Consider the following 25155-nt stretch of genomic DNA (forward strand, 5'->3'; position numbering starts at 1 on the left):
TACAACGAGGAATGTAGCAATTTTTTTTAAATATATTTTAATTTTTGGCTTTGCAAGTCCTTTTAAAGAAGTATGCTTTATCTTTTCTTACAGCATAAATAAATTAAAATCTTATTTTTATATAACATAGGACCTGTTGTACAGAATTAGCCTATTTTAAGGTACAGAGGTGAAAAATATCCTATGCCTCCTATAATATATATAAGCTAAAACTTCATTTAAAATAACTCAGCCTATTCTCTTACTGAAGCATACTGCAAAGAAAGTATTCATCTGAATACTATTTGGTAGCATATAAGCTATTGGAAGCAAGAGAGACTTTTATGGAGAAAGACTGGCCTTCTGCTTACAACAAACAGAGGTGCAGGTACTTCACACCTTCCCAAGGTACTTCTTAATAAAGTGTCCCACTAATTTCTGTGGTCTCTGCTGATACTCCACAAGTACATCATGAGGGGTGTTGATCTGATCCCCTTCAAATCGATTCAGCAGTGTGACGCACACTACAGCAGCTAGAGATGATAAAGATGGCATTAGTTAGAAATGATAGGTTACTAATTTCACAGTGAAAAAACATAAAGGCATCTTCTATTCCTACAACAAACCAAGGCATCAAAACAGAGGGAGAGTAAATAAGCAGGGAAACAATGACCCAGCAGAGGGTACAATCAGTTCACAATCAAACTCGCCCATTAAAATAACTAGACCAGCATGCTTTATATATATACATACATGTATATGTACACACACACACACACACACACACGCGCTTTACTAACTGCTTTTGAAAGCTACCAGGATATTAATAAGTCAGAGGCCCATTCTGAAAGTGTTGCTGCTGAATTATTATAAACTTTTTCCAAAGAGGATTTCTTTTTCAGTAGGCATTTGAAGCCTGCCTGGCTAAACGGCTAAATCCTTTTCCCCTTTCCACATCTAAATGGCATGTATGCAGCCCTGTACCTACAGTTTTTGCTCACAGTTTTGAGGTTTAGCTCTGGGCATGCAAGTATGTGCCTAATGAGATTGTTTGGCAGTGCTGCACTGTGCCTCAGCAGGTATGCAAGAACTCATGATTGGCTGGGTTCCTACACAAGGCCAGGTAAGTACTGAATTTTAGTTGAGCAAAAACCACAAGAAGGAGGTGGGGCAAAGTCTTTCCTACCATTTAGCCCAATAGTCTAGTGTTTACAGCACATGGGAGGCGGAAACCCAATATCTAGTTCCCCACCCAGCCAGAAGCTGTTTGAATGTCTAACTCCTGCTTTACAGGGAAGTACTCTAACTGCCAAGCCAAGTTTAAACATGACTCAGACCCCACTTCAAACCTTCTCTTGAAGCTAGGCCTCTGGACAGCCAGCCGAGAGAGGGAGATATGTGACATTTGGAGGAAGGGTACAAGCCACAGGGTGCGCCTCAGTGAGATGGATGTTGCCTTGGATAGAGAAAATCCTAGATCCTACACTGGACCTTTGCTCCCCGTGGGGCAGAACATTCTCTACTGCTCCCCATCCATTTTATCCAATGTGTAGTTAATGCAAGTTGAAATGGGTCAGCTTTAAGAGCAAGTCTAGAGAGAAGCCTGTGGCTAGTGCATTGTGCTGGGAAGATGATGTGAAATCAAAAACCCATGAGGAGGCCTAGAACCTAGGTCATTTGCTCTCCGAGCAAGTATACATGCAGGGTAATTCTATTTCACCACAAGGCAAAATACAATCCCAAATTGTGTGAGTGCCCAAAACTACAATTAGGTGGCTATTTATGCCATTTAGACACACCCTTGGCACTCAACTTGTAATAAGTTTTTTCTTACATCTAGTCTGAAGTGATCTTTGGTCAGCTTGTGCCCATTATTTGTAGTTTTCCCCTGGGGAGCCTTGGTGAATAGTTGTTCCCCCAGGCCCTGAGGTACTCCCCTGATATACTTGTAGGCTATTACTGGATGAAAGCTGTGAAGGTGTTTGCAAAGACCTTCAGCCAGATCGGACCGTTCCAGGAGGTTCCTGGTCGAGATACAAGACCTCCACTTAATTCAGGAGGTGCACAGTCCCACCAGAGTTAATGATCCTGGCCATAGGCGATGACCTGGTAAGGGGCCTCCAGGTTCTTGACCACCTGGGTGATAGTGATCATCACTTGCTGGAATTCACCATCCAGTGCAGGGTGTGAAGGGCCTGCAGCAAGGTGGTAGCCCTAGACTTCAAGAGGGCCAACTTCAATGAGTTGAAATTAGTGGGAGAGGTGCTGGGGTTCTCGAGAGCAGGGGAGCTCAGTGCCCAAGATGAGTGGTTGTTCCTTAAGGAGACAATACTCAGGGCCCAAGGGGTGACCCTCCCAACAAAAAGCAGGGGGGGCAGGAGTGCCCAAAAGCCCCCCTGGCTCACCAAGGTTGTATGGGAATGCCTGACTGCCAAAGCATCCAAAATCAAAGATAAGAAAAAGTCCTTTTTCAAATATATAGGGAGGATGAAGAAAGCACCGGGAAATGTGGAGCCCCTGCAAGATCCTCTGGCCAATCTGGTGGTTGCGCCAGAGGAGAAAGCAGACCTCTTTAACCAATTCTTCACCTCCGTTTTCTTGTGCAGGGCCTGGGACTTCCCCACCGTGATGCAAGACGGACTCAAGGGGAACGCCTCCAGACCTCAGGTTAGAGAGCTTTTGGAGGGGCTGGACGTGTTCAAATCAGTGGGTCCAGATGCTCTCCACCCCAGGGTGTTGAGGGAGCTAGCAGACATTATTGCAGGGCCCTTGGCACAGCTTTACAAGCGCTCATGGTGCTCGGGCCAGGTGCCAGATGATTGGAAGATAGCCAATGTGGTCCCCATCTTTAAAAAAGGGAGGAGAGAGAACCCAGGCAACTATAGGCCCGTCAGTCTTACCTCAATCCTAGAGAAACTCTTTGAGAAGATCACCATGGCACACATCTGTGATGGGCTGGCCTCACGGGTGATACTCAAGGGCAACCAGCACAGTTTCATTAGGGGCAGGTCATGTCAGACCAACCCACTTGCCTTTTATGATCAGGTCACAAAAGCATTGGATGCAGGTGTCGCCGTGGATGTATTCTTTCTGGACTTCAGCAAGGCCTTTGACAACGTCTCCCACCCCATCCTCATTAAAAAATTGGGCAACTGTGGCACTGATGCCTACACAGTCAGATGGATTGCAGATTGGCTGAAGGGTCGTACTCAGAGGGTAGTGGTGGATGGGTCATATTCGACCTGGGGGGAAGTGGGCAGTGGAGTCCCCCAGGGCTCGGTCCTTGGGCCCACGCTGTTCAATCTCTTTATCAGCGATTTGGACAATGGAGTGAAAAGCAACCTGTTTAAATTCGCTGATGATACCAAAATTTAGGGTGAGGTGAGCACGCCAGTAGGGAGGGAAAGACTGCAGCAAGACCTGGATAAGTTACAGGGGTGGCCTAACAAAAACAAGATGTGTTTCAATACTGACAAGTGCAGGGTGCTGCACTTGGGCAGCAGTAACCAGCAACATGCTTATAAGATGGGAAACTCCCTTCTTGAGAGTATGGAGGCAGAAAGGGATCTTGGAGTCATTACTGACTCCAAGATGAACATGGGCCGACAATGCAAGGTCACAGTTGCATCTCAAGCAGGTCCAAGGAGGTGATCCTCCCCCTCTATGTGACGCTGGTCAGGCCACAGCTGGAGTACTGTGTCCAGTTCTGTGCGCCACACTTCAGGAGGGATGTGGACAACACTGAGAGGGTCCAGAGGAGTGCCACCCGCATGATCCAGGGACAACAGGGCAGACCCTACAATGAGAGACCTGAACCTGTTCAGCCTTCACAAGAGAAGGCTGAGGAGGGACCTGGTGACAGCCTATAAACTCACTAGGGGGGACCAGAAGGATTTGGAAGAGACCTTGTTTCCTCTAGCTCCCCCTGGCATAACAAGGAATAACGACCATAAGATGTTGGAGAGTAGGTTTAGATTAGACATCTGTAAGAACTACTTTACAGTCAGGGTGGCTAGGATCTGGAACCAACTTCCAAGGGAAGTGGTGCTGGCTCCTGCCCTGGGGGTCTTTAGGAAGAGGGTTGATGCCTACCGGGCTGGAGTCATCTGAGCCCAGTTTTTTCTCCTGCCCTGGCAGGGGGTCAGACTTGAAGATCTGCAAGGTCCCTTCCGACCCTACTTCTATGATTCTGTAATTGCATAGCTCTAGCAAGCATCCTAAAATGAATTTAACATGAACGATAAATTGCTGAGGTAGTGTTATCATAATTTTCTACTGTAATTTACTTAATGTTTGTTTTCAGTTCACTAGTTTAGTCATTTTTGTTGTAAAAAAAATTGAATAAAATGGCATGTAATCAATTACCTTTGATACCACTAAGCTTACACATAGCAGCAAAAACTGACGATTCCATCTCAATGTTTCTAACTCCAGCATCGTATGCTTCCTTCAAATACTGCAGTTTCTCTTCTTCAGTGTAACTGCAGATTGCACCATCTAGACGGGCTTGGCCTATCAATTAGATGCATAGAGACTTTTTTCATATTGATGAAATCAAGGGACAATTCCAGACTGCAAGGGCCACATGGCTGTTACACTCTAATACATCCATCTCAATTTATCTCTGTGTTGCTTGGCTTTTGCACATGAAAGACAGTGGATAGCACAGTCCATGACTGGAACTCCCAAGCTTTACAGTAATAGATATGATACTAATATTAGTGGAAGTCGTTTTTATTCATAATTAGGAGACAATTTGAAATGGGAAAAAAAAAATCAACTAAATTCTCACATCTACACACAAGAAAATGTAGGACAATCTCCCAAGTGATAGACTTTTAATTGATTTTAATTAATTTTAATTGAAAGAATTTTAATTGAGGTTATGTTCACTTTGAGCTGGTTTGAGATACTGTGTACATTTGAGCTTAACAGTTCCCTAGAAAAAAAACCCTCCAGACTTATAAATGCTGTTGTGATACTCCCTTATTATATTAAAAGGAGAAACAACTGAAGCCACTTTTGTATACAAGACTTTTTAAGATAAGGGATCAAGAATTTCTTAAACCCAGGTAATACTGGTGCCTGTTTTCTGAAGTGGCTTATACCAGCCACTTGGAGCTTCAACACCAGTAAAATTAGATATCTTCTATCAAGCAATTCTAAGCTATACGCAACCAAGATAAATATAACCTGGTTCTCAAGCTTGTAGCTTTCTGTTTTCAGGAGTTGTACTCACAAACAAGAAAGGGCTTACACCCAAACTCAGTTTCTGTAATACATTTTGTGGCACAAGCTGGAAACCTGCTGCTCTGATTTTCAGCCCTAATACATGAACAATAACTTCACCATCCCTCCAAACTGTGCTTGAAGAAAGGCACAAACTAACACTGCTTTGCCTGGGACTTGCCTTGTATGTTGTTAGTAGACCTTCAGGCTAAATATTCCTCCAAGCAATGTCATTCATTTCATTGGAGTCAACAGGTTTGCTCATCTCAAAAGTTGAGAATGTAAGTGCTTTGTTGGACTGGGGCCTTTATACCAAAATAAAGTTGGATTTTCATATGTTGCTGTTTACTAATGTTCTTTCCTTAGTTTATGGTGAGACTTACCTTCATAGAAATCCAAAGTGCACATAGTATTTCCAATAACTGCATTGAACTGAGCTATCTCGTTACTGCACTGCATCAGTTCATTAGCTAGCTGCTCGTCTAGGTCTGTACTGCGAATTACATTCTTTCCTAGTATAAGCTGTTCAAACTGAGGCTTGAAGGTGGCATCTACAGCCTGCCTGGTTATGACCACTGAGCCTGGATCCAGACCTACATTAAAAAAAAAACAAAAAACTTTTTTTTACTGTAAAATATATGTATTAATATAATATACATAAGGTAATTAGCAGTTCAACCTCCTTCTCTGATATAAACAAGATTTTTAGGGCTCAATCCTACTCCTACAGAATTCAATGGGAAAAGTATGGAATCTACATGAGTGAATTCATGTTATTATTACAAGTACTTTTAAAAATTTGTCAGCATGCAAGATGCAACATATCACCAATTTAAAAAAGAGAATGATAAAAAGGCAAAAGTGCCATGTAGTAAAATCTAATAGCCTGATTATCTGACCTACCAAAGACAATTTCAGACTGGTAAGCAAGAAGAAAAGTCACTCATGTCCTATCTCCCTGTGGCAGCGAGTTGCCCCCACAGCTCTCCTGAAAGAGAAAGGGCAGTCCCCGCAGGCCCCAAACAAGTTTCCCCACCAGAGCTGGAGCAGGAACCACGGCCATGGCCGCATGAACCAGCTTTACGCCAGCTGTTTAATCAGCTGTTCCCTGGGTGGGAAAAAGCCAAGGCAATCGCGGCAGCCAGAACGGCTGCTGCAGGAAGATTTAAAAGCCCCACCGGAACCCGAGGGGTGGAAAGAGCGAGGGAGCACACTGGCGTGGAGCGTGCCAGACATGCTGAGGCTCCTGGAGCAGGCAGGAGCAGTACAGCCAGCTTGACGCCGGCAGGCAGAGCAGGGGAAAAAATTGAGCCCCCTGCAGCAGGCTGGAAGGAAGGAGGCAACTTCATACCCCTCTCCTCCCCAGTGTCTATTTTTTCTTACAAACAAGAATAGGAGCAAAACAAGAAGCGCCGTACTCAGAGGTGGTACAGCAGGTGCCAGATGATTCGAGTCCAGCTTGCCAGTCTCTGTAGCGGAAAGGTTACCCGTCGGGGCAGCCTGACAGGTCCCAATAAGACCCACGCTGACACGGGTTCCCCCTAGGCAAGCAAGGTTCGATCAAGCATTATCAAACCACACCGTTGGCACCCATCCGGTTGGCGAGTGGATGGGGTGTAGGGGAGGCAGAGCCCCATGGAAAATTGCATCTGAATTGTGAGTACAAATCTTAAAAATTATTCTAGTTTTGGATTTGTGTTCTTCAGCCCTTAATTATAATGCACTAAAAGAAAAAAAAAAGCTTGCATTTCTTCTTTCCTTAGTATTGGAACAAAGAAGAATGTTAATTATAGCACTACCACACTTGGCTGGATAACTTCTCGGGATACTCCATTATTAAGTGTCTGTCTGCCCTGATCTAAAACTCAACTAGTTATTGGAATTAAACAGGGATGAACAGAAACAAATTATAATTCAGAATCCCTCCAAGTTGCTCAGCTCTGACTTCCTGCCAAACCCAGGACTTCCCAGGCTTTTTATAGCCTCATTTTCCTATGATTCTACGACTGTTCTGTGACCCTTTTCCTAGACTTCCAGCCACTCAGAGTAACTGTGGGCTAGACAAAAACAGAACAGTTAATGAAAAAGCAGAATGGGAAAAAAAACAAGAGAAAAAGAAAAACTTCATATCTTTATACATCGTGACAGGGACAAGCTTGGGGCCGAGTCTCGAGTTGGCCCGGTTACCTGTCTGTATGGGGCAGTTCACCCAGTCTCGCCTGCCATGACTTTGCTGTTCCCATAACTGGTGGAAAATGTGGGAGACTTCCCATTACATACCCTAATTCCAGGGGCACTATCCACCACTCTGAACCTCCCCTACCCAGTGGCCCATGCCTCACAGATGGCATCCAAGATGACACTATGCTCCCAGCCTAAACCTAAGCCAACTTAGTCCTTCATCAGTCCTCTTCATACGCACATTCATACACACATTCATACTACCCTCCTCTCACTAGGGCCTCTTGCACTCCACCCCCTCTCATAGGGTCTCTCTCTTGCATGGAAAACTTGTTCTGCCCTGCTCCCTCCCTCTCTCTTGCTCTGTAGGCCTTGGGGCTTTATCTGGATCACACCTCAGGTGGTGACATGCAGTCTGTTGGGCCTCTCCCACAACCCTCACCTGGGTTATGGCCAGCCAATCCACCACACGGAGAGCTAACTCCACCCAGCCCCTCACCAGGCTTCTCATATCCAACACTTGTTCCTTAGGGGGTTGGCCCATGTGCTGCTCTTCAGGCTATCCCACAGCCCTACTCAATCCTTATCAGGGCCCTCACTACCGCCACCTCTCTGGGGCTACACATCTATCCCATCCCTGGGGCCTCTGGGGTCACATTCCCCTGTGGGGGCTCAGGTAGCCACACCCATCCCTGGCCCCCTTATACCCATGGTGTTGTGGGGGCTAGTGGTTATTGAGGCATCCTGACCCACCTTTCACCAGGGAGGTAAGGAGTCCTGGTATTTCAATGGCAAGACAGAGGGAGGGAGCAGTTCAGCCAAGCGATGTCTCTGCCTGGTTGCCAGCAGTGAACTGCTGTGTTTATATAGCTGGCCTGTATTGTAAAATGGCCACCACAACCAGGCTCCTGCTGGCTGCCTGACTCAGCCCTTAACATGGCAGGCACTACAAGTGCACTGCCACAATCATATACAAGGAAAAAAAAGGGTGCAATTTCTTATCCTTTGCAAGTCACTCTTAGCACTAGTTTTATCTATACTGTGCGGACTATAATATTTACTTTCCCAAGATGAGCATTAATTCATTTGTAAAGCTCTTTTAAAAGCTAAATAAATGTTAAACATTTTAATGAGGTATTATTATATCTACAAACCTTAAAGTACAGAATATTTTCATTTAAAAAGAAAGAAATCCAGAGGAAAATTACCTATTCCACCAGAAGTGCCAATGCGAATAACTGTTACATTGGAACACTTGGCATGATGCAACAGTTTGATCAGCTCATGTAACATGATTGCTATAGAGGGAATACCCATACCATGCTGAAACAAAAGCAGAAATTTATGGTGAGAGTTCGTATAAACAGGTGTGGAAAAATAAGAAGTTGGAGCATATTGCTTTCCTGTTATTATTTGAAGAATTAATTCAAAAGTGTTTTCATACAAACCAAACCTACAGGTCTGACTGGAAGCCTACTGCAGGAAAGATGAAGTAACCTCCCAATGTCCGTGGACACTACATCAGGTCCAGATAGGTTCATTTTGAAATGCCAAATCCCTGCCCTAATTCTTCACAGTTACATGCCTACACAAAGCTTCTATATAGTTCAAGAATAATGCTTACACAAATTTCTAACAATCTGGAAAGATGGCAACTATAGCTGTCCTACAACTTTACAAAAGGCAGAGCTTGTGGTATAAAGCACTAAGTTCAGCAAGCCAGAATCTCCCTCAATTTGTAACACACTAAGTTTAAGTCATAGTTGGAAGGGAAGACAGCAGAAGACTCATAAGACCAGGGGCTGACATGGCAGGTAAATAGTGTGGTTTCTTTCACGCAATGATTAAGTGACACAGACTGTCTTTGCACTCTTCAATATCCAACTCTGGATCTATCCTGGGTGAGATACAGACATCTGTCCACTGCTCCACAGAGATCTGTTCTCCCATTTCAAGTCCAGCAGGGGGACACTGCAGAAGCCAGGGGTCACTATATCATTGGGACATCCCTGCTGCATCTCCTTTCTCTCTGGAATGTCTGAGACTCTGGGGGCTGAGTATCACCTAGCCATTTTCCTTGGGTAACAGGGAAAGGGAAGCAAGATTTCTCTAAGGCCTTACTGAGCCAGATGGAGCCAGAGATTTTGCACCTCTGAAACAGACCTAGGAATGTGGCTGTAGATCTTTCAGAGGCTACATGCATTCATGCCCAATACCACAAAAATGACTTCAATTAAAAGGGTTACACTGCATATTGGAACACTTCTATTCTTCCAAAACCAAGCCTGCCTTCTTTTAAGAAGAATGGAAATATCATTCTCCCACCATCACTCATAATGTTTGATACTTACACTAACTGATAAGACAGGTCCTGCTTTGTACATGGCATACCGGTCAGTCCCTGCACAGATGTTAGGATGGTCATAGCCAGGGGTCCTGAGTCCAAGCTCTTCAGCTATGTAGGTGATAAAAGCTTTCATCCGTGAAGGGCTTCCTCCAACACATACAAACTAGTGTGGACAGCATTCAACAAAACACAGCTAACATACATGATGCAGTATAACATCAAAGAAGCAGCAAAGATACATGTAAGGATGAAAAAGCTCAAGTTAAATCAAAACTGTTCCTAACTGTGCTTTTTCCATTGTTACAATTTTTATAGGAAGCTATTATGAGAAATGTCTAAAGGCCAGGTTTAAAATAGTTTCAAAGAAGTTGTTCATCATTGCCTTGTTTGCTACTTGCAGCACTCGTGTACTAAAAAGCTGCAGAACTAGGGCAGCTTGTTTACAGACATTTAAAATGATGTTCCCTCTCCAAGCCAGAGAGGGATTTTTACTGTGAAGTAGGAGATGTAAAAAGGCACCAAAGAGAAATGCTGTGACTAGGTCAATAGGGAAGGCTTTATATCTATCCTGGCAGACTGAGAGGCTACCCAAGAAAGAACCAGAGGCTGAGAGTGCCCTTTCCTAACAGGGAAACAAAGCACTGCCAAACTCAAACTTAAATGCGATTTATTTCTGTCCCCTAATCCCCACAGAACCCATTTCCAGGGCACAGAGCAACTGCCAGCAATGCTGTGTCCTAAAAGACGATGTGAAATCTCATAGCAGAGTTTGCTGTTGAGGCTCTCTCTCTCTCTGTGGGTTCAAGGTGGTATTTCAGGTCTTGTTCTTGGTTTGGAATGAAGGGAACAATTCCCCGCATTTTGACTTAGGAGAAAGAACTGCCACAGCTGCTACAAAACCAGACTGACATGCTCATGTCATCAACATGCAGAAGATGCTCCAAAGGCTGAAAACACACTCAGTCCCGATCCTGATACATCTCTGGGACTTCAGCCTTGGTCCTGCATTCACTCAAAAACAGGTGGAAGTTTGTTATTGACTTCAGAGGAAATGAGAGAGGAGTCACTATTTGGACCAATACAGAAAAAAGCAGTCAGCTTTGCTAAGCCATAAAACCATCTGAAGATGAAAACACTGTTCCCACTGGGAAGGCCATATCTTCTCTCCAGGCCTTTCCCAGACCGATTTAAACTGCTGTATTTAATTTAATCTCAGGCGTAGTTTAATTTTTTCCTTTCTGATTAAATGTTTCAGCTTTTAAAATTAAATCAAGTATCTTACCTTCACATCTCCAAACATGGCAGGAAAATCCTGGGTACCAGTCCCAAGAGCAAAATGGTACAGGACATCTTCTTTCATTTGCTGAAGGTGAGGGTTGCAGAGATGAATGAGATTCTTTCTGTCATGACAGCAGAACAGTGGAAAATATAAGTTACACACAATATCCTACTTTAAAAGGTCCCCAGGTATGCAAAGACAAGCACTAGATGTTGGGGTATAATCAAAATTAAAGCTGTTTGTGCTATTTTTATTCCATTCTGTTGCATGACTGCATTCACTGGGTCTTTAATCATGTATTATTTTTCCCACAGGGCCTAGTATCACTTGTTAGACAAGACAATGCTCCTCAGGGTTGTGAAGCACTAATAAGTTGTCATCTTCTAGGGCAACAACACTGCTTGAGTTGCGTTTTGCTTGTTTTTCACAGATACGTGCTATGACAGAACCATGTGGGCAAGAACCATGGGTTCCATCCTGGGCTCTGTGGGAAGCTTGGTTCCTGGGGACATTTTTGTTTCTCCCAAATCTTGTGCCCTTCAGCCCTATCCTAGTCTTGTCTTCTGTGGCTGCTGCACCTTTCTCAGCCCCATTCTCCTCATGTATTCTGTCCCTGTCAAGCCAGTTCTATACTTCCTCCACTTTCTTAGCCTTCTTGCCTACCCAGTCCCATATACAACTCCCTCTTCTCAGTCCTCTCACCCAAATAAATACTAGTTTTCTTCCCATAGCCCAAATCCTTATAAGCTCTGTCTCACAGCCCCTAAACCCCCATTTTTCCTCTCTCCTGATTCCAGTCCCACACTACCCTTCCTCTGCCCCTCATCTGATATCAGCGTCCCTTCTTAATAACTCAGACAATCTCGAAACAGCTAACGGATTCTACCCACAATCATGACTGCAAGCTTCATTTTGCAGGTAGGGTAGGCCTTCACTTTCCTGCTGCCTTCTTATTTCTACTTGGCCTACAAGCCCAAGGGCTGTTGGAATAGCTGCTGAATGCTCTGCCATTCAATTGCAAACATCCTGTGCAATATGCTATCTCCAACCCTAGAGAACTGGTTTGAGACACAGAAATGGACAGAAAAGTGATGTAGTGCTGACCTATTATCACCTGTTGGAGCTGATCAGAGACTGTCCTTAAAAGCGGAATGCACATTATAAAAGGAGAGGAGTTGCTCTACTGGGAGGAAGACATGAAGGATGGGGCATACTACTCTGGGCAAGATAAGGGGAGAGAAACACAAGAAGCTCTGGGTAGGAGGGAAAGTACTAGAACATGCTTTTGTAGCAGGGGATGCATTTTTACTAGGCACAAACTGAGGCTGAGGAAGATGAGATAGGCTGGGACACTCCCCAGTACAAAAGCCTACCAGTAGAAGAATCCTAGACCACTCTTGGGCACCTGACCTCAGTCCAAAGAACGTCTCAGTCATTCAAAAAACCTAAAGAAGCACTCCTGCGTGCAGAAGCATAATAAGGCAGGACGAATCCTATCTTCCTAAGATATGCCTGCCCCATGCAAGACTCTCAAGGAAAGTCAGAGCTAGATTATACAGGGCACTGCCTTTAGGAGGTTTGCCATTTTCTAAATGAACTGTAACTTTTGGACTTTGTCTCAAAAATAGAGCCAATATATTTAGAAAACCTGAACAAAACCTCTCTGGATTTGCATGGGATTCTTTGGTCCTGTCACATATCCTGAAGACTTGCATGCTAAACTGAAAGTTCACTCCTTTGTGAAGACTCTAGGGGAGGGCTTCATGGAGTCTGAAAAGCAAAGCCTGGATGTTGGGGACTGTATTTAGAGATCTCAAATTGAAAAGCAGTGCCCGAACGGTCACCAGACTCCAGAGGCTTAAAACACCCTAGGATTCAGCAGTTGAGTCCCATGACTGCAACCTGGTGAGTGGTCAAGGTGGCCAGGTGTTGTACACCTCCAGTGTCTCTATACTTCTACTGGCCAGATCTCATACACCTCCAGCGAAGGGTAGATATAGGGTTGCAGTTGCACCCCTTTCCCCTTTGACTCCTGGTTCACCCACAGTTTAAAACCAACTGCCTGAAAGTGGAAGCAACATTTCTATTCAAGTAGCAGGGAGGAAGTTAACTGACTTTATGGCAAATCTACCTTACTCTTCCCAAACTCTTCCTTCCACAGGTGATAATGGCCCCCTCTTTTTTTAAATGGTCTTGATGTTGCACTAATAAAGCTCCCCTTTCTTCTAAAATATTGTTGTCTGTGAGCTGTTCCTGATAATTGTAGTTCCAAATTTCACACCCCTGAAGACTGTTCTTTAACTAGCTAAAAACATTAACTAAGATGTGGAAATAACTTTCAGTGAAGCATTGTCAAGCACAGTCAAAATGTTCAAGATTAAATTGTGCTTCAAGAATCTGAAAGAGAGACATACATTTCATTGTAATGGCTACAGGACTAACAAAATAACATATTTTGATTACTTTTGACTAGTTTGTTGTTTTTTTCTATAAATGATATATGGTAGAGCAAATTAATGCACATTCCAACATAGATATATTTGTTTTTGCTTCTATCATAAACTGACTAGTATAACCCTAGGCCCCTAACATATCAGTAAAGCTTCTAGTTTCTTTTTAACTACAGAAAAATATGTCCCGTGTTATACGTAGTAATCCACCATACCATCTGCACCCTGCTGTTTCAAAATTCTGGATCTACCCATGTCACTAGCCACTCACTGTCTTCCACCTCATCTCTTCAGATGAACTGGTCCCCCTGCCTGGCAGCTCCTTGCTCAACCAATCAAACCATTATCTCTATAGTCTCCAAGTTTCCTCCACAATTCTTAGTTCCAGTTTTTCTTTCCCCACTCATCCCAGCCTTACCACAACCTTTACCCCAATCTACTCCTTACACTCCCCTCTTCTTTGTTCTGCTCTACTTTTAGCTCAGATGATTTCTTCCTCTTCACTGCCTGAGCTCCAGTTGCAAAAGAAGAGGAAGCAAGGAATTCCTACTTGCAGTTCAGTTGCCCAACTGTCTGGGGAAAGGGCACATACAGACTGGCCAGCACTACCAGCAGCGAGGGTATGGAGCAACCTCCGTGAGAACAGAATCTTTACAGAACTTAGTGGCAAAATCTCTACTGAGCACACACAAACTGCAATCTTTGTAAACAGCAAAGGTTTAAGACACGGACAGATTTAGACAAGGGACCAGCAAAAGGCCGATCTCTGACAACAATGCCAGACTTTTTAAAAGTCTTTTCTTAAAATATAGTTTATCCTAGCTTTGTTTTTTGTAAATCTCTGAACTCTTTTGGATAAAATTTTCCAGAAAAATATAGCCTGAAGTAGACACCTGGCAAGGAAAATTTCAGAGCAAAGTGTTTCACCTTGGCAGCTATAAGCAACTGAAAAACAGGGTCTTATAGTACAGAATGTCAGGCAAGCTTAATAACAGACTTGCCTATCATAATTAAATATTAGAGCAGAGGAAACTGAGCAGTGATCCATGATGGGAGAGGGTTGGGAGACTGCACCTTTTCACTGTGTGGGGAATGTACAATCTGCAGCAATGTTAATATACAAACGCAGCCATCAAAACACCCCTCCCTCTTACGCTCTTTGGGGGCAGGGTTAATGGCCTACACCACCCCATAAATGTCTGGCACTGGAGTCAGACTATCAGATGTGGGAGAGAGGGAAAGGACCATTATTCTCTGAAATTATACTAGGCTGGCTTCAGATGCTTACTGAAAATAAATCCTACTAGGAAAAAAGTTTATAATCATTCAGTAACAACAGAGGTAGCAAGGGGAAAGGTAACTGGAAAGAAGAGAGAGGCAATGCGTAAGAAGAGAAAATCAGATGCACTGAGAGAAAATAAAGAATGTGAAAAAGAACAGAAAGGGAAGAAAAGGCAAAGAATGAGAGAATCAGTTTCCTAGAATTCATCCCATCAGGGCAGTTATTGCAAAGAGGGAGTAGTTCCAAGACATCGACTAAGGAACTTGCAGACAAGAGCAATGGGAAAACCCAGTCACATCCTAATGAAATGATGAGTGGTTTGATCTTTCCAAAGGCCAGAGAACCGTGCAGAGCGTGGCTATGGAAAATCAGCACTCTCAGTCTGATTTTAATTCTTCACACAGCTCAAAATTATTCCTGCTAGATGATCCGGGGCTCCCTGACTTTCTGTAACAGACCAATAACACAGACCAAATATTTGGCTCTGGGGATACATATAAGAAGTTATAAAATTCAAGTAGGATTTGATTTAGAAGCATTTTACCTTTTTTTTGCACAAGCAGAAAACCATTCACTTCTATAAGATACCAGCTCTTTTTTCAGTTACACGAATTAAGCTAAGACACAAGTAAATAGACTGTAATACACTGCAAGTGAATATTAAACTACAGAACTTATCCTCTTGCATCTATATACAATGCTTAGTGTATTTCAGGTGCTAGATAGAGAAAACAGAAGTATTTGAACACCAATCATTCATCCTTGGCTTAAGTTTTGTTTTCTTACACTGAGATTAATTTGCAGTAAAACTGAAATATTTGTTCAAAATCCCCTCTTCAAAAAAAGATGTGGTTACAATTGGCTCTATTTAAGTCAGTTGTAAAGATCCTCTTGAATCCACTGAAGCCAAAATTTCACCCACTGATTAGCCTACACCAGAAAAGATTCACTGGCATGGAATATCACTCAAGATAATTAGCTGATGCTCCTTATAAAGCAAAGACTGTTTGTAAATCTTATTTCAATTCCTTGAAATGTCAGTATAACTACACCTACATTTACGCTTTTGCTAGTAAAGAAATGTAAAAAAAACAAAAACAAAAAAACCCAACAAAAGTAGCATTGACAATAACCAACATAATTACTTCATCAAATATGTTAAGCATAGACCTGCAGAAAGTCTACATTTAGCCTGTAGGCATTTACCTTTAAAAAAAGAAAAGTGTGTAATGAATGTGTTAGAGCTTTCAGAGTAGTTAAGTAAACTCAAACTAGATAATGAATTTGTTTTTGGTCCTTACTTGGAAGACTGTTCATCCTCAGCCTTTTTTTCATCTGACAGTCCAGGAGCCATTCTGTATAGTTAGACCTTGAGAAAGAAAACAATATAAAGCAATTTTAGTTTTGTATGTTCCATTACAGAATAAGACCCTGATTCTGCAAAAGCAGCCATCCCATTTTTTAATTTAAATTTCATTAATTGTAACATAGATAAGGCATCTAGACTATACAGGTATTAAGGTTAACAGCAAAAAGTCAAATAAAAACATTTACCGTAAAGATATTAAAGAACCCAGCTCCTACAAAATAGTTCAACCACACAGACATTTATCCATCTGATTATTTTTTTTAAATAGACATTTAAAAAATTTGTCATAAATTAATGTGGACAGATTTACAATTGCTGCCCATGAATCAGCACTGTAATACAACATAGAAAATGCAGAGAAGCAGCTATCAGTGTTGTCAATTCTGATTTACATATATTCTGCATAATGAATAAGACAAACCACAAAAGTTAGCATATTAACAATACCTGTAAAGGAAGTTTTGCGTTATTGTTCAATTTCCCTTCCCTCCCTAAAAACTTATGACACATACATCCTGTTGAGTTAGTAATAGCTTTCCTTAAAAAGATACCCATGCTTAAGAAAGGAATTCAAGGGAAGAGTGAAATTTTGCAACAGCATTACCAAAGCAGTCAATTCTGAGAAGGAAGCAGAAGAGACCTGAAGAAACAAGCTTGAACTGCTGCACATAAACAAAAGGGAGTGTACAATGTACACTCCCTTTTTTACTGCATTCTGTGTACTGGAAATGCACTGATACTTACCAGAAAATTTCTTTCCTTTATTTAGGGCAACTCAGGTTTAAATAAAGCATAAATATTAAATGTTATTAGTATTAAATAAAAATTGCAGTAAATATAAAAGTAAAAAAATTGTTATTAGTGATAGAAAATACTATGTAGTTATTTATACTCAAGCAGTAGTCCAAATACCTGATAAAGGCGAAAAACACATACTTTGCTATGTGGATAAGTATATTTTAAACAGCCAATTCTTGTTTCAAGTACATGAGAACCCTGAAATCGTACTATTTCCTATATTGGGAAATTCCTAACTCCTACAATGGGAATGTATTTGATTAATAGTTAAGTTTTTATTACATACCAAAAGCCACAATGACAGAGGGAGGAGTTTTTCACAGTTTGATTAGTGCATAAGAGAATAAATGATTAAATTAAATTAATCATGTCATGCCTTTTTCATTCTGGCCCTTTGGTCCCCTGTACTAAAGGGACCAAACCTTATATCAGCAAAGGTGCATGACAGCCTGGATGCATAGCATAATACAAACACACAAAACCAGAATGCAGTAACTAAAAAGAAGCTAACTGAAATTCTGATCACCAGAACAAACCAAGACAATATAACCAACTTCCTGTATGAATTTAAGACAGCCCTCAGATAATGAAGTAGAAGAGTGATATGCCAGAAATTATGAGGCAAGGATTTCTTAGGATGATCTGTTATTAAATTAAACATGTAGTTGAGATAGTTAGATCGGCTTTTGAACGTCTAGCATTCGAAAACTTGTCTAACATTATTATCTCAACTACATATTTTTCCAGTAAAAGATTGTCCTAAGAAACCCTTGCCTCTATGATTCATTATTTGAGACAGAAGGGTTTCTTAGGCCAATATCTTTTACTGGACTAAATATGTAGTTGAGGTAATGTTAGACCAGCTTTTGAACGTCTTACATTTGAATATCTTTCATTCGAAAGCTGGTCTAACATTATCTCAACTACATATTTAGTCTAATAAGAGATATTGCCCTAAGACAACCTTGCCCCTCAGATAATGAATCAGAGGCAAGGGTTTATTAGGGTGATATCTTTTATTGGACTAGGTATGTAGTTGAGATAATGTTAAATCATTAAATCAGCTTTTGAACTACTTGCATTCAAAAGCTTATCTAACATTGTCTCTACGACATATTTAGTCCAATAAGGGAGATCACCCTAAGAAATTCTTGCCTCTCAGTTAACCAGTCACAGATTCATAGAGAAGCAGAGCTGGAAGGGGCCTCCAGAGGTCATCTAGTCCAAAGGCAGAATCATCTCTATCCAAACCATCCCATACAACCATAATCCAAACTCTACAGAAAACTACTGTCAACCCTGACACAGACCTAACACCTTAACCCAGGGGTCAGCAACCCCAGGCACGCGTCCCGAGCACAGCATGCGAGGCCATTTTGCTTGGCATGCCCAAGCTCTAAGCAGCTGCTGCTAGCCACAGAGCCCAGGCTGCTCCCAGCAGGTGGCTGGGAGGTTGCAAGCCCTGCTGCAAGCAAACTGGGCTCTGTGGGCTGGCTGCAGCTGGGAGGCTACAACAGCTGCTCTGGGCTCCAGCATGTTGGCACTCCGGCACCTTCCAAGGTAGACATTGTGGTTTTTTCAGCACTCTGACCAAAAAACGTTGCCTACCCCTACCCTAACCTGCCACCAGTAAAGCAGGGAACCAACATCCCGCACCTATGAAATATTGACAATATACGCTCAAGAGATCTCAGGGACGGGGTTATAGCCCTGACCACAGACAAAGGCAACCTCCTCCTCCCCCCCGCCACTGTCCATACCAATCTGTCCATGAGGTAAAATTCCTTCCGGACCCTAAATCCGAGTGGAGGGACAAGATGCTGTAGCCAGGAACCTCTGGCTTTGCAGGAGCATTGGCACAGCCCAGGCAAAGTCCCCAGTCTTGGGGGTGCCAACACCCAACTCCTCTGGAAAGGCTTTAAAAACACCCTGAAATGTAGCAGAAAGGGGTAGAGAGGGTGGCAGGGGCAAGCAGCCATGAGCTCCCCGGGCAAAACTTTGCAGCCGCCCGGAGAGGCGGCGCGGGCACAGGCCTGGGTGCCCGGACAGCCCGGGGCCGAGGACAGGCCGGCGGAGCAGCGCTGGCAGAGACCCACGGCACGGGGAGGGGGCTCAGGGGGCAGCGAGCCGCAGCAGCACGAGCCCCACGTGCATCCCGCCCAGCCCGGGGGTCTGGTCCCAGCCGGGCAGCTGCAGCGGGCCGCGATGGGCGGGATAACCTCCCTCCCCGCCGCCACCTACCTGCAGCACGGAGCTCAGCTGGGCAGCGGCACCTCCTTCGCGGCCCGGGCGACAGTGGCAGCCGCAGCCCCGCGGGAAGCCGGGCGGGGCCGGCAGGTGCGCACGCACCGGGTCACTGCCACAGCATCGCCGCCGCCGCCCAGCGCGCATGAGCGCGGCGCCTGGCGCTACCCCCCGCACCTGCCGGGCCGGGCCGGCAGCCCCACCACATTAGCGGCTGTGGGCTAAGGCCATAGTGTCATGCCGAGGAAAAGTTTGGGACGCTCTGGTCTGCACCTTTGGTAATGTGCCATAGTTCTGGTGCATTAGGTTTCTAGTGCTAGTGCACAGTAACACTAGTCAGCTTTTTAGTGACGCTAACTGTGCAGTAACCTAATACAATTGTGCGGTAACGTAGCATATTAGCATGGGTTTTGCCCTGCACACTACTGCGGATTTTGCCCCTTTCAGGAGCTGTTTGGTTTGGCAGGAAAATGTGTGAGGGGGAAACATTCCAGTTGTTGCTGGCTATCTCTGCTTTTTCCTTCCTTCTTACTCAGCTTCCTTATGATGCATAAGATCCTTTCAGCCACCAAGCAAAGCAGTTACCACTAATAGTCTTTTACAGATATCCGAGGTTAGGACTGAGGTGTTTGGAAACCAGGAGCCTCTTGCATGTGAAGATCTATGGTTTAGTTTCCTCAGATGACCCCCAGAGTTCTGGAGGGGAAGTAGACTATTGCCAAACGGCTTCCTTCCAACAGCTCACTGATGGTCATTTTTATTCTTACATGCTACGTGACACATGAACCATACACTTAGTCTCTAGCCCTTTGCAGAACAAACGTTTAATGGGCTGCTTCACCACTCAAGGAAGGAAAGCCAATGTCATGCTCAAATCCTTGAAAGGCCTTTGCCTCAGGTCACAATTTCTTGCTTGGAACAAGACACAAAGTGCAAAAATAGAACAGATTAACCAAGGGCTTGTTTTAACTGGGCATGCCTACACATTTATTAATGTACAATACTGACTGCATATTCAATTTTGTACTTGTCTAATCAAGTACTAAACACATGCCCACTAACTGTGCTGTAGCACTGGTGCTCACCATTTTAGTGACACTGCTGTGCAGTAGCTTAATATTGGGCAGTAGTGTATTAGCACTGTTTATGCTGTGACACACTACTGCATTGCGTTATTAGGCTACTGCGCAGTTAGTGTCTCATGTAGATGCACCCACTGTGAAGCTAACCTGAGTTGACTAGAGTCTCAAACATACTCAAAAGTTTTGGCATGGCAAATCTTTTAATTCAGCTTGGCTGGCCCAGCAGGAGTAACAGCCAAAGCCCAGGTTAGCACAACTGATCAGCTACTAACAGAATCACTAAGCAGCATGGAAGCAAGGAGCTAACCTACTGCTCATCTTTCTTTGCCTTCTACCGAGTGCCTAGTAAAGACAGGCACGTTCTGTTGCCGTTCACAAGGAAATCATTCTGAAGCTCAGCTTACTACAATGTAAAGTGTCAGAGAAAATTTTGAGTATCTGCTGCCGGCACAGAAGAGCTGGACTGACATGCGGGGTTTGATTCTGTGAGTGGAAAGTTCCAAGGCTCACCCAGTCCTTGCCCCCTGGGTGACCTGCAGACCTGTCAATATTGTTGACCTACTTTCCCCACAGACCCATGCTCAGATTGTGTCAGCTTCTGGCTGAGAGCATGCTCAGTCAGAACCTGACATGAGGTAATCTGACTAGAAATTTCTCTGCGGAGAGGGTTCTGATTGGCTACCAAATTCATATAACCCCGGGGGGGGGGAAGATCGCGCTACCTGAGAGCAGAGGCTGCTGTTGCAGCGACTGTCTCTCAGTCAGGCTTTAGGGCCTACAGATCTCCTCCTTCGCTCTTGTCGTTGGTTCTTTCGTATCACTCGATATATTACGCTCGCCTGGCTTCTGATTACTCTCGGTACTGACTAACGGCTACGATTTCGGATCACCCTTTGGACTCTGTTATAACCCGGTTCCAGATCACCGACCTCGGCCTCCTCCACTGACTACGACTCGGCTTACCCTTCTGACCTGACGTCTCAGCTGCATCATCTCCTGGCTTCCGACCTCAGCTTTCTCTTCGACCACCCGATTGTCCACCACCTTGGACTGGTGTCACGCGATTCATCATCTGCGCGTTACAGTTCATTTTATCGTTGTATTACCCATTAATGCGCTGTTGACCAGCCCTGGGACTAGGTCTTCGGACTAAACCTCGTGGGCCAACAGACCCCTTTGTTGTGTTGTTGTTCATACGTTTGCAACTGTAACTGAAGACTTCTCTGCCTACGCCGAAAAGCATAAGTCAAAATAAATCTTTGCATTTCAACCCTCTCCGGTTCCGCCTCTCAGACTCCGCAGCCGCTAATCCCACCTGTCCGTGCCAATAGCCACCACTCGGCCAACCCACCATGACCGCGACCCCAAGCTTGGCTTGCCAGCTCCGCCGGGTTCATCGTGACATAAAGAACCATGGAATATGGTATCAGAAATCTTTGTGTCACACACAAATATAGGATTTTGCATAGTAACAGAAGAGATCAGAGGGAGCCTGTATAGAAAATTTGTTTCAAGCATGAATGGTATATGAGAGAATCTGAAGTGTATTGCTCATCACATTTCAGGAAAATTGTGACCTGACCTATTAACTCATTTTCAAACAGGTCAAGCAGAAGTGTATATGGTACCATTATGCCCTCCAGGTGATATATTCCCGGACAATAATTGAAATCTAAAACAAAAGAGGCAGTGCTGGACAAATAGAAATCTGGTAAGGCACATATAAACTGTCTGTCAATTCCACAGAAGTTGCTTTTTTCTATATCAATACATAATGGAGTAAAATATCATTAATACTCCTTCCTGGCATCCACCAAATAAGCCACTGTGACTACTTATTCAGAGTAACCATATAAAATATTTAGTTCACAAATAAAGAATAACCTAGTTTCCATGGATACTCTGATCAAAAAGCACAATGAATAATGCATTTCTCAGAATCTAATAAGTGGTTACTGTGGTAACTTTTGTTTCAATCTCCATTAGAAAATACTATAAAAAATTAAAGTGGGTTTTGAAGCTTTTTTTAGTTAAATATTGAAGCTTGCTCTTGTTTAGGACTTGGAATTATTGCCTTTGGCTTTTTATTCCATTTTGTATTTTAATAATTCCAGAGGAGGACATCAATAAGTGTATGAAATACCAAATGTGCTTTTAATGATCATTTGCAAGGGGGGAAAAAAACAGACAAGGTTTTAAAAATGTAAGGGAAACTCTGATCTGCAAGTCACTTATTCAGCTACTTCTAGAAACCATGCAATACAGAGACTGTAGTGTGGGTAGGACTGTGAATTGCTCAGTTTAATTATGGCTGACATGTTCCTTGGATCAATATGTTAACACAAATCAGAGATTCTTGAAAAAATAAATTACAATTTCCCCCCTGCCAGTTTTAAGACTGTTGAAGAAAAGGGTTAATTTCACCCTTGTTTTCATTTTTGAAAACCCTGGGATTCTCTGTATATACGTGATAGTAAAACTTCCCCAGATATCAATACTCTTCTAATCCATTGTGCTGGCAATTCAGCATACTTGTACAGTTACTGACCTTTATCAACTCACCTTGGCCATGTGGTTTAATTTAGAATGGCAAATTTAGGACACAGAGTGGTTAGGTGTATTTGTTACAGTATTACTGTCCAAGAAAGAAATCACATACAAGATAGATATAGAAATGTATAGGCCCAAATTAGATAATAAAAATTAATCCAGCTTCTGGACACGATGCTTCAGCAGCATTCAGTGTCAGGGGCCACCATCTGCAGGTACTCCCCTCCATGCTGCTGTAGGGATGAACACCAGCTCGGCACTTTCCCCATGCAACAGGGGAGATAGGCAGTGGTGGCAGCAGAGTCTTGGTGCCCACTCTCCTCTGACCTGGGATGGGTCATTCCAATCCTCATCTGGAAAAAAGTAGTCTATCCCTGCCTTATATACTCAAAACTACTACTGCAGTCAGCAGGCATTTTAGGTACCCAGGGAAAGCGTAGCCCAATTTTATTTACTTTGCTTGTATATATTGACCAGGCAAGAAAAATTGTCTGAATATTTGGTCTTTAAATACATTTTTATACTTTTTAATTCTAGTTAAAAGCTTAAGTGCCATTTAATGGATCACACTATGGGTCCATCTTGCCTAGTATCTTGTGTCACAGTGGCAATGAGTGGATGCTGAAAAGGAGTGACCAAGATTTTTCCCTTTCCTCTCCCACTTGCAGCCTTCAGAATTTAAAGTCCAGCTGAACACTAGATAGTGATAGCAGGAAAAAAAAATCAAACCAAATTGAAATGAAATTTAAATTCTGTAATGGCCCCCCTCTACCTTTTCCCAAGGGAAATCAGAGGAACAGGTGAGAGAGAAGAAGAGTGTTCTGGAGGACTGGGTACAACTGAACAATAATTTCTTTGCAGGTGAATTAGAATCATAGGAAGTTAGGGTTGGAAGGGACCTCAGGAGGTCATCTAGTCCACCCCCCTGCACAAAGCACGACACTCCCCAACTAGATCATCCCAGCCAAAGCTTTGTCTAGCCAGGTTTTGAAAACCTCCAAGGATGGAGCTTCCACCACCTTTCTGGTTAACCTGTTCCAGTATTTTACTATCCTTCTAGTGAGAAAATTCTTCCTAATATCTAACCTAAACTTCCCTTGCTGCAACTTGAAACTCTTGCTCCTTGTTATATCGTCTGCCACCATTGAGAACAGTTTAGCTCCATCATCTTCAAACCCCTCTTCAGGTAGTTGAAGGCTGCTATTAATTCCCCTCTTCTATAGAATAAATAAATCTAGTTCCCTCAGTCTTTCCTCATTGTGTACCCCAACCACCTCAGCATTCTTGTTGCCCTCTGCTGGACGCTCTCCAATTTGTCCACATCCTTTCTGTAGTGAAGGGCCCAAAACTGAACACACTGATGGCTCATATTCAGCTTATTGTCCACTGTAACCCTCAGGTCCTTTTCTGCAGAGCTGCTGCCCTTGTTGAGCCTCATGAGATTTCTTTTGGTCCAATCCTCCAATTTGTCTAGGTGATGCATGGAACACAATACCATATAACCATTTCAGTAGCTTAGACAGGAACAGCTGGATTTTTAAAAGAACCCAGCTTCAGTTTGGGTACCTAAATAAAGCAGTCAGATATTCAAAAGTGTTTAGTACGCAGCAGATTTCAAAGCTTTCAGCTGGAACTGTTGTATACTGAGAAGTTTGAAACTAGTCGCTTTACTGAAGTGATCACATTTGCTTAGCGCAAACTAAGACTAAGTGTAGCCAACTAAATTTGCAAGGTGAATTTAAATTCATCCTGGATTTTCTGATTCATTTAATTATAATATTTGGATTAGATCTCCATAGGACAGACTGAAATGTGTGCTTCTGCTCTAGCCCTGTTTTCCAACATCAGAAATGACACTTTTACATGTGCTTGGCAGGGCAGTTACCACACTCCAGCAGACTAATTAAGTCTGCTCTAACATGTGCTCTTGTGCATTGGAGCAGCTTCTGCGCTCATGTGTAGGCACCCAAAAAGATCAAATCTACATAAAGGATCGCAAAGTGCTTTACGAACATGGAATGCTGCGAAATGCCTGCATGTTAAATACCAAAGCTAATTAATATTGTAATTCTGGTGGTATTTGGAATCTGTTTATGCAACATAGCTGTATTGTATAGAGATATCCAAACTAGCTAGAAATGAGTTAGCATTGCTGTTGCGAGCAACGTAGCCTCATTAGCATAGAAACCTATATTAGCCAGATAGAATACTGTGCTAAAGTGGCCATTAATGCTCTCATTACCAAAACTAGCTTATTTAGCTAGCTGAGGTGCTGCATGGTACTGCGTGTGCAGACATCCCCTCAACCTGCTGTCCTCTTTCTTTCCACTTGCTAAATCATAGTATAAGTAGCTGAATGTACTTT

At 43.3% G+C, this 25155-nt stretch overlaps 1 protein-coding gene across 1 annotated transcript; it reads right to left on the minus strand.

Moving 5' to 3' along the window:
• Window positions 1-49: 49 nt before the first annotated feature.
• On the minus strand, window positions 50-19285 carry UPP1 (uridine phosphorylase 1). The gene is made up of 8 exons (XM_090049687.1): window positions 19156-19285; window positions 16049-16116; window positions 11019-11136; window positions 9741-9899; window positions 8598-8712; window positions 5592-5801; window positions 4345-4491; window positions 50-512 (listed from the first exon to the last, which is right to left on the minus strand). Exons 2-8 carry the CDS (start codon window positions 16099-16101, stop codon window positions 373-375), a joined length of 942 nt encoding a protein of 313 aa, XP_089905813.1. The 5' UTR covers window positions 16102-16116; window positions 19156-19285; the 3' UTR covers window positions 50-372.
• Between the last annotated feature and the right edge of the window lie 5870 nt (window positions 19286-25155).

This window comes from Crocodylus siamensis, chromosome 5 (assembly GCF_052110815.1).
Source record: "Crocodylus siamensis isolate JL-2025a chromosome 5, ASM5211081v1, whole genome shotgun sequence".
Classification (NCBI taxonomy): Eukaryota; Metazoa; Chordata; order Crocodylia; family Crocodylidae; genus Crocodylus; species Crocodylus siamensis.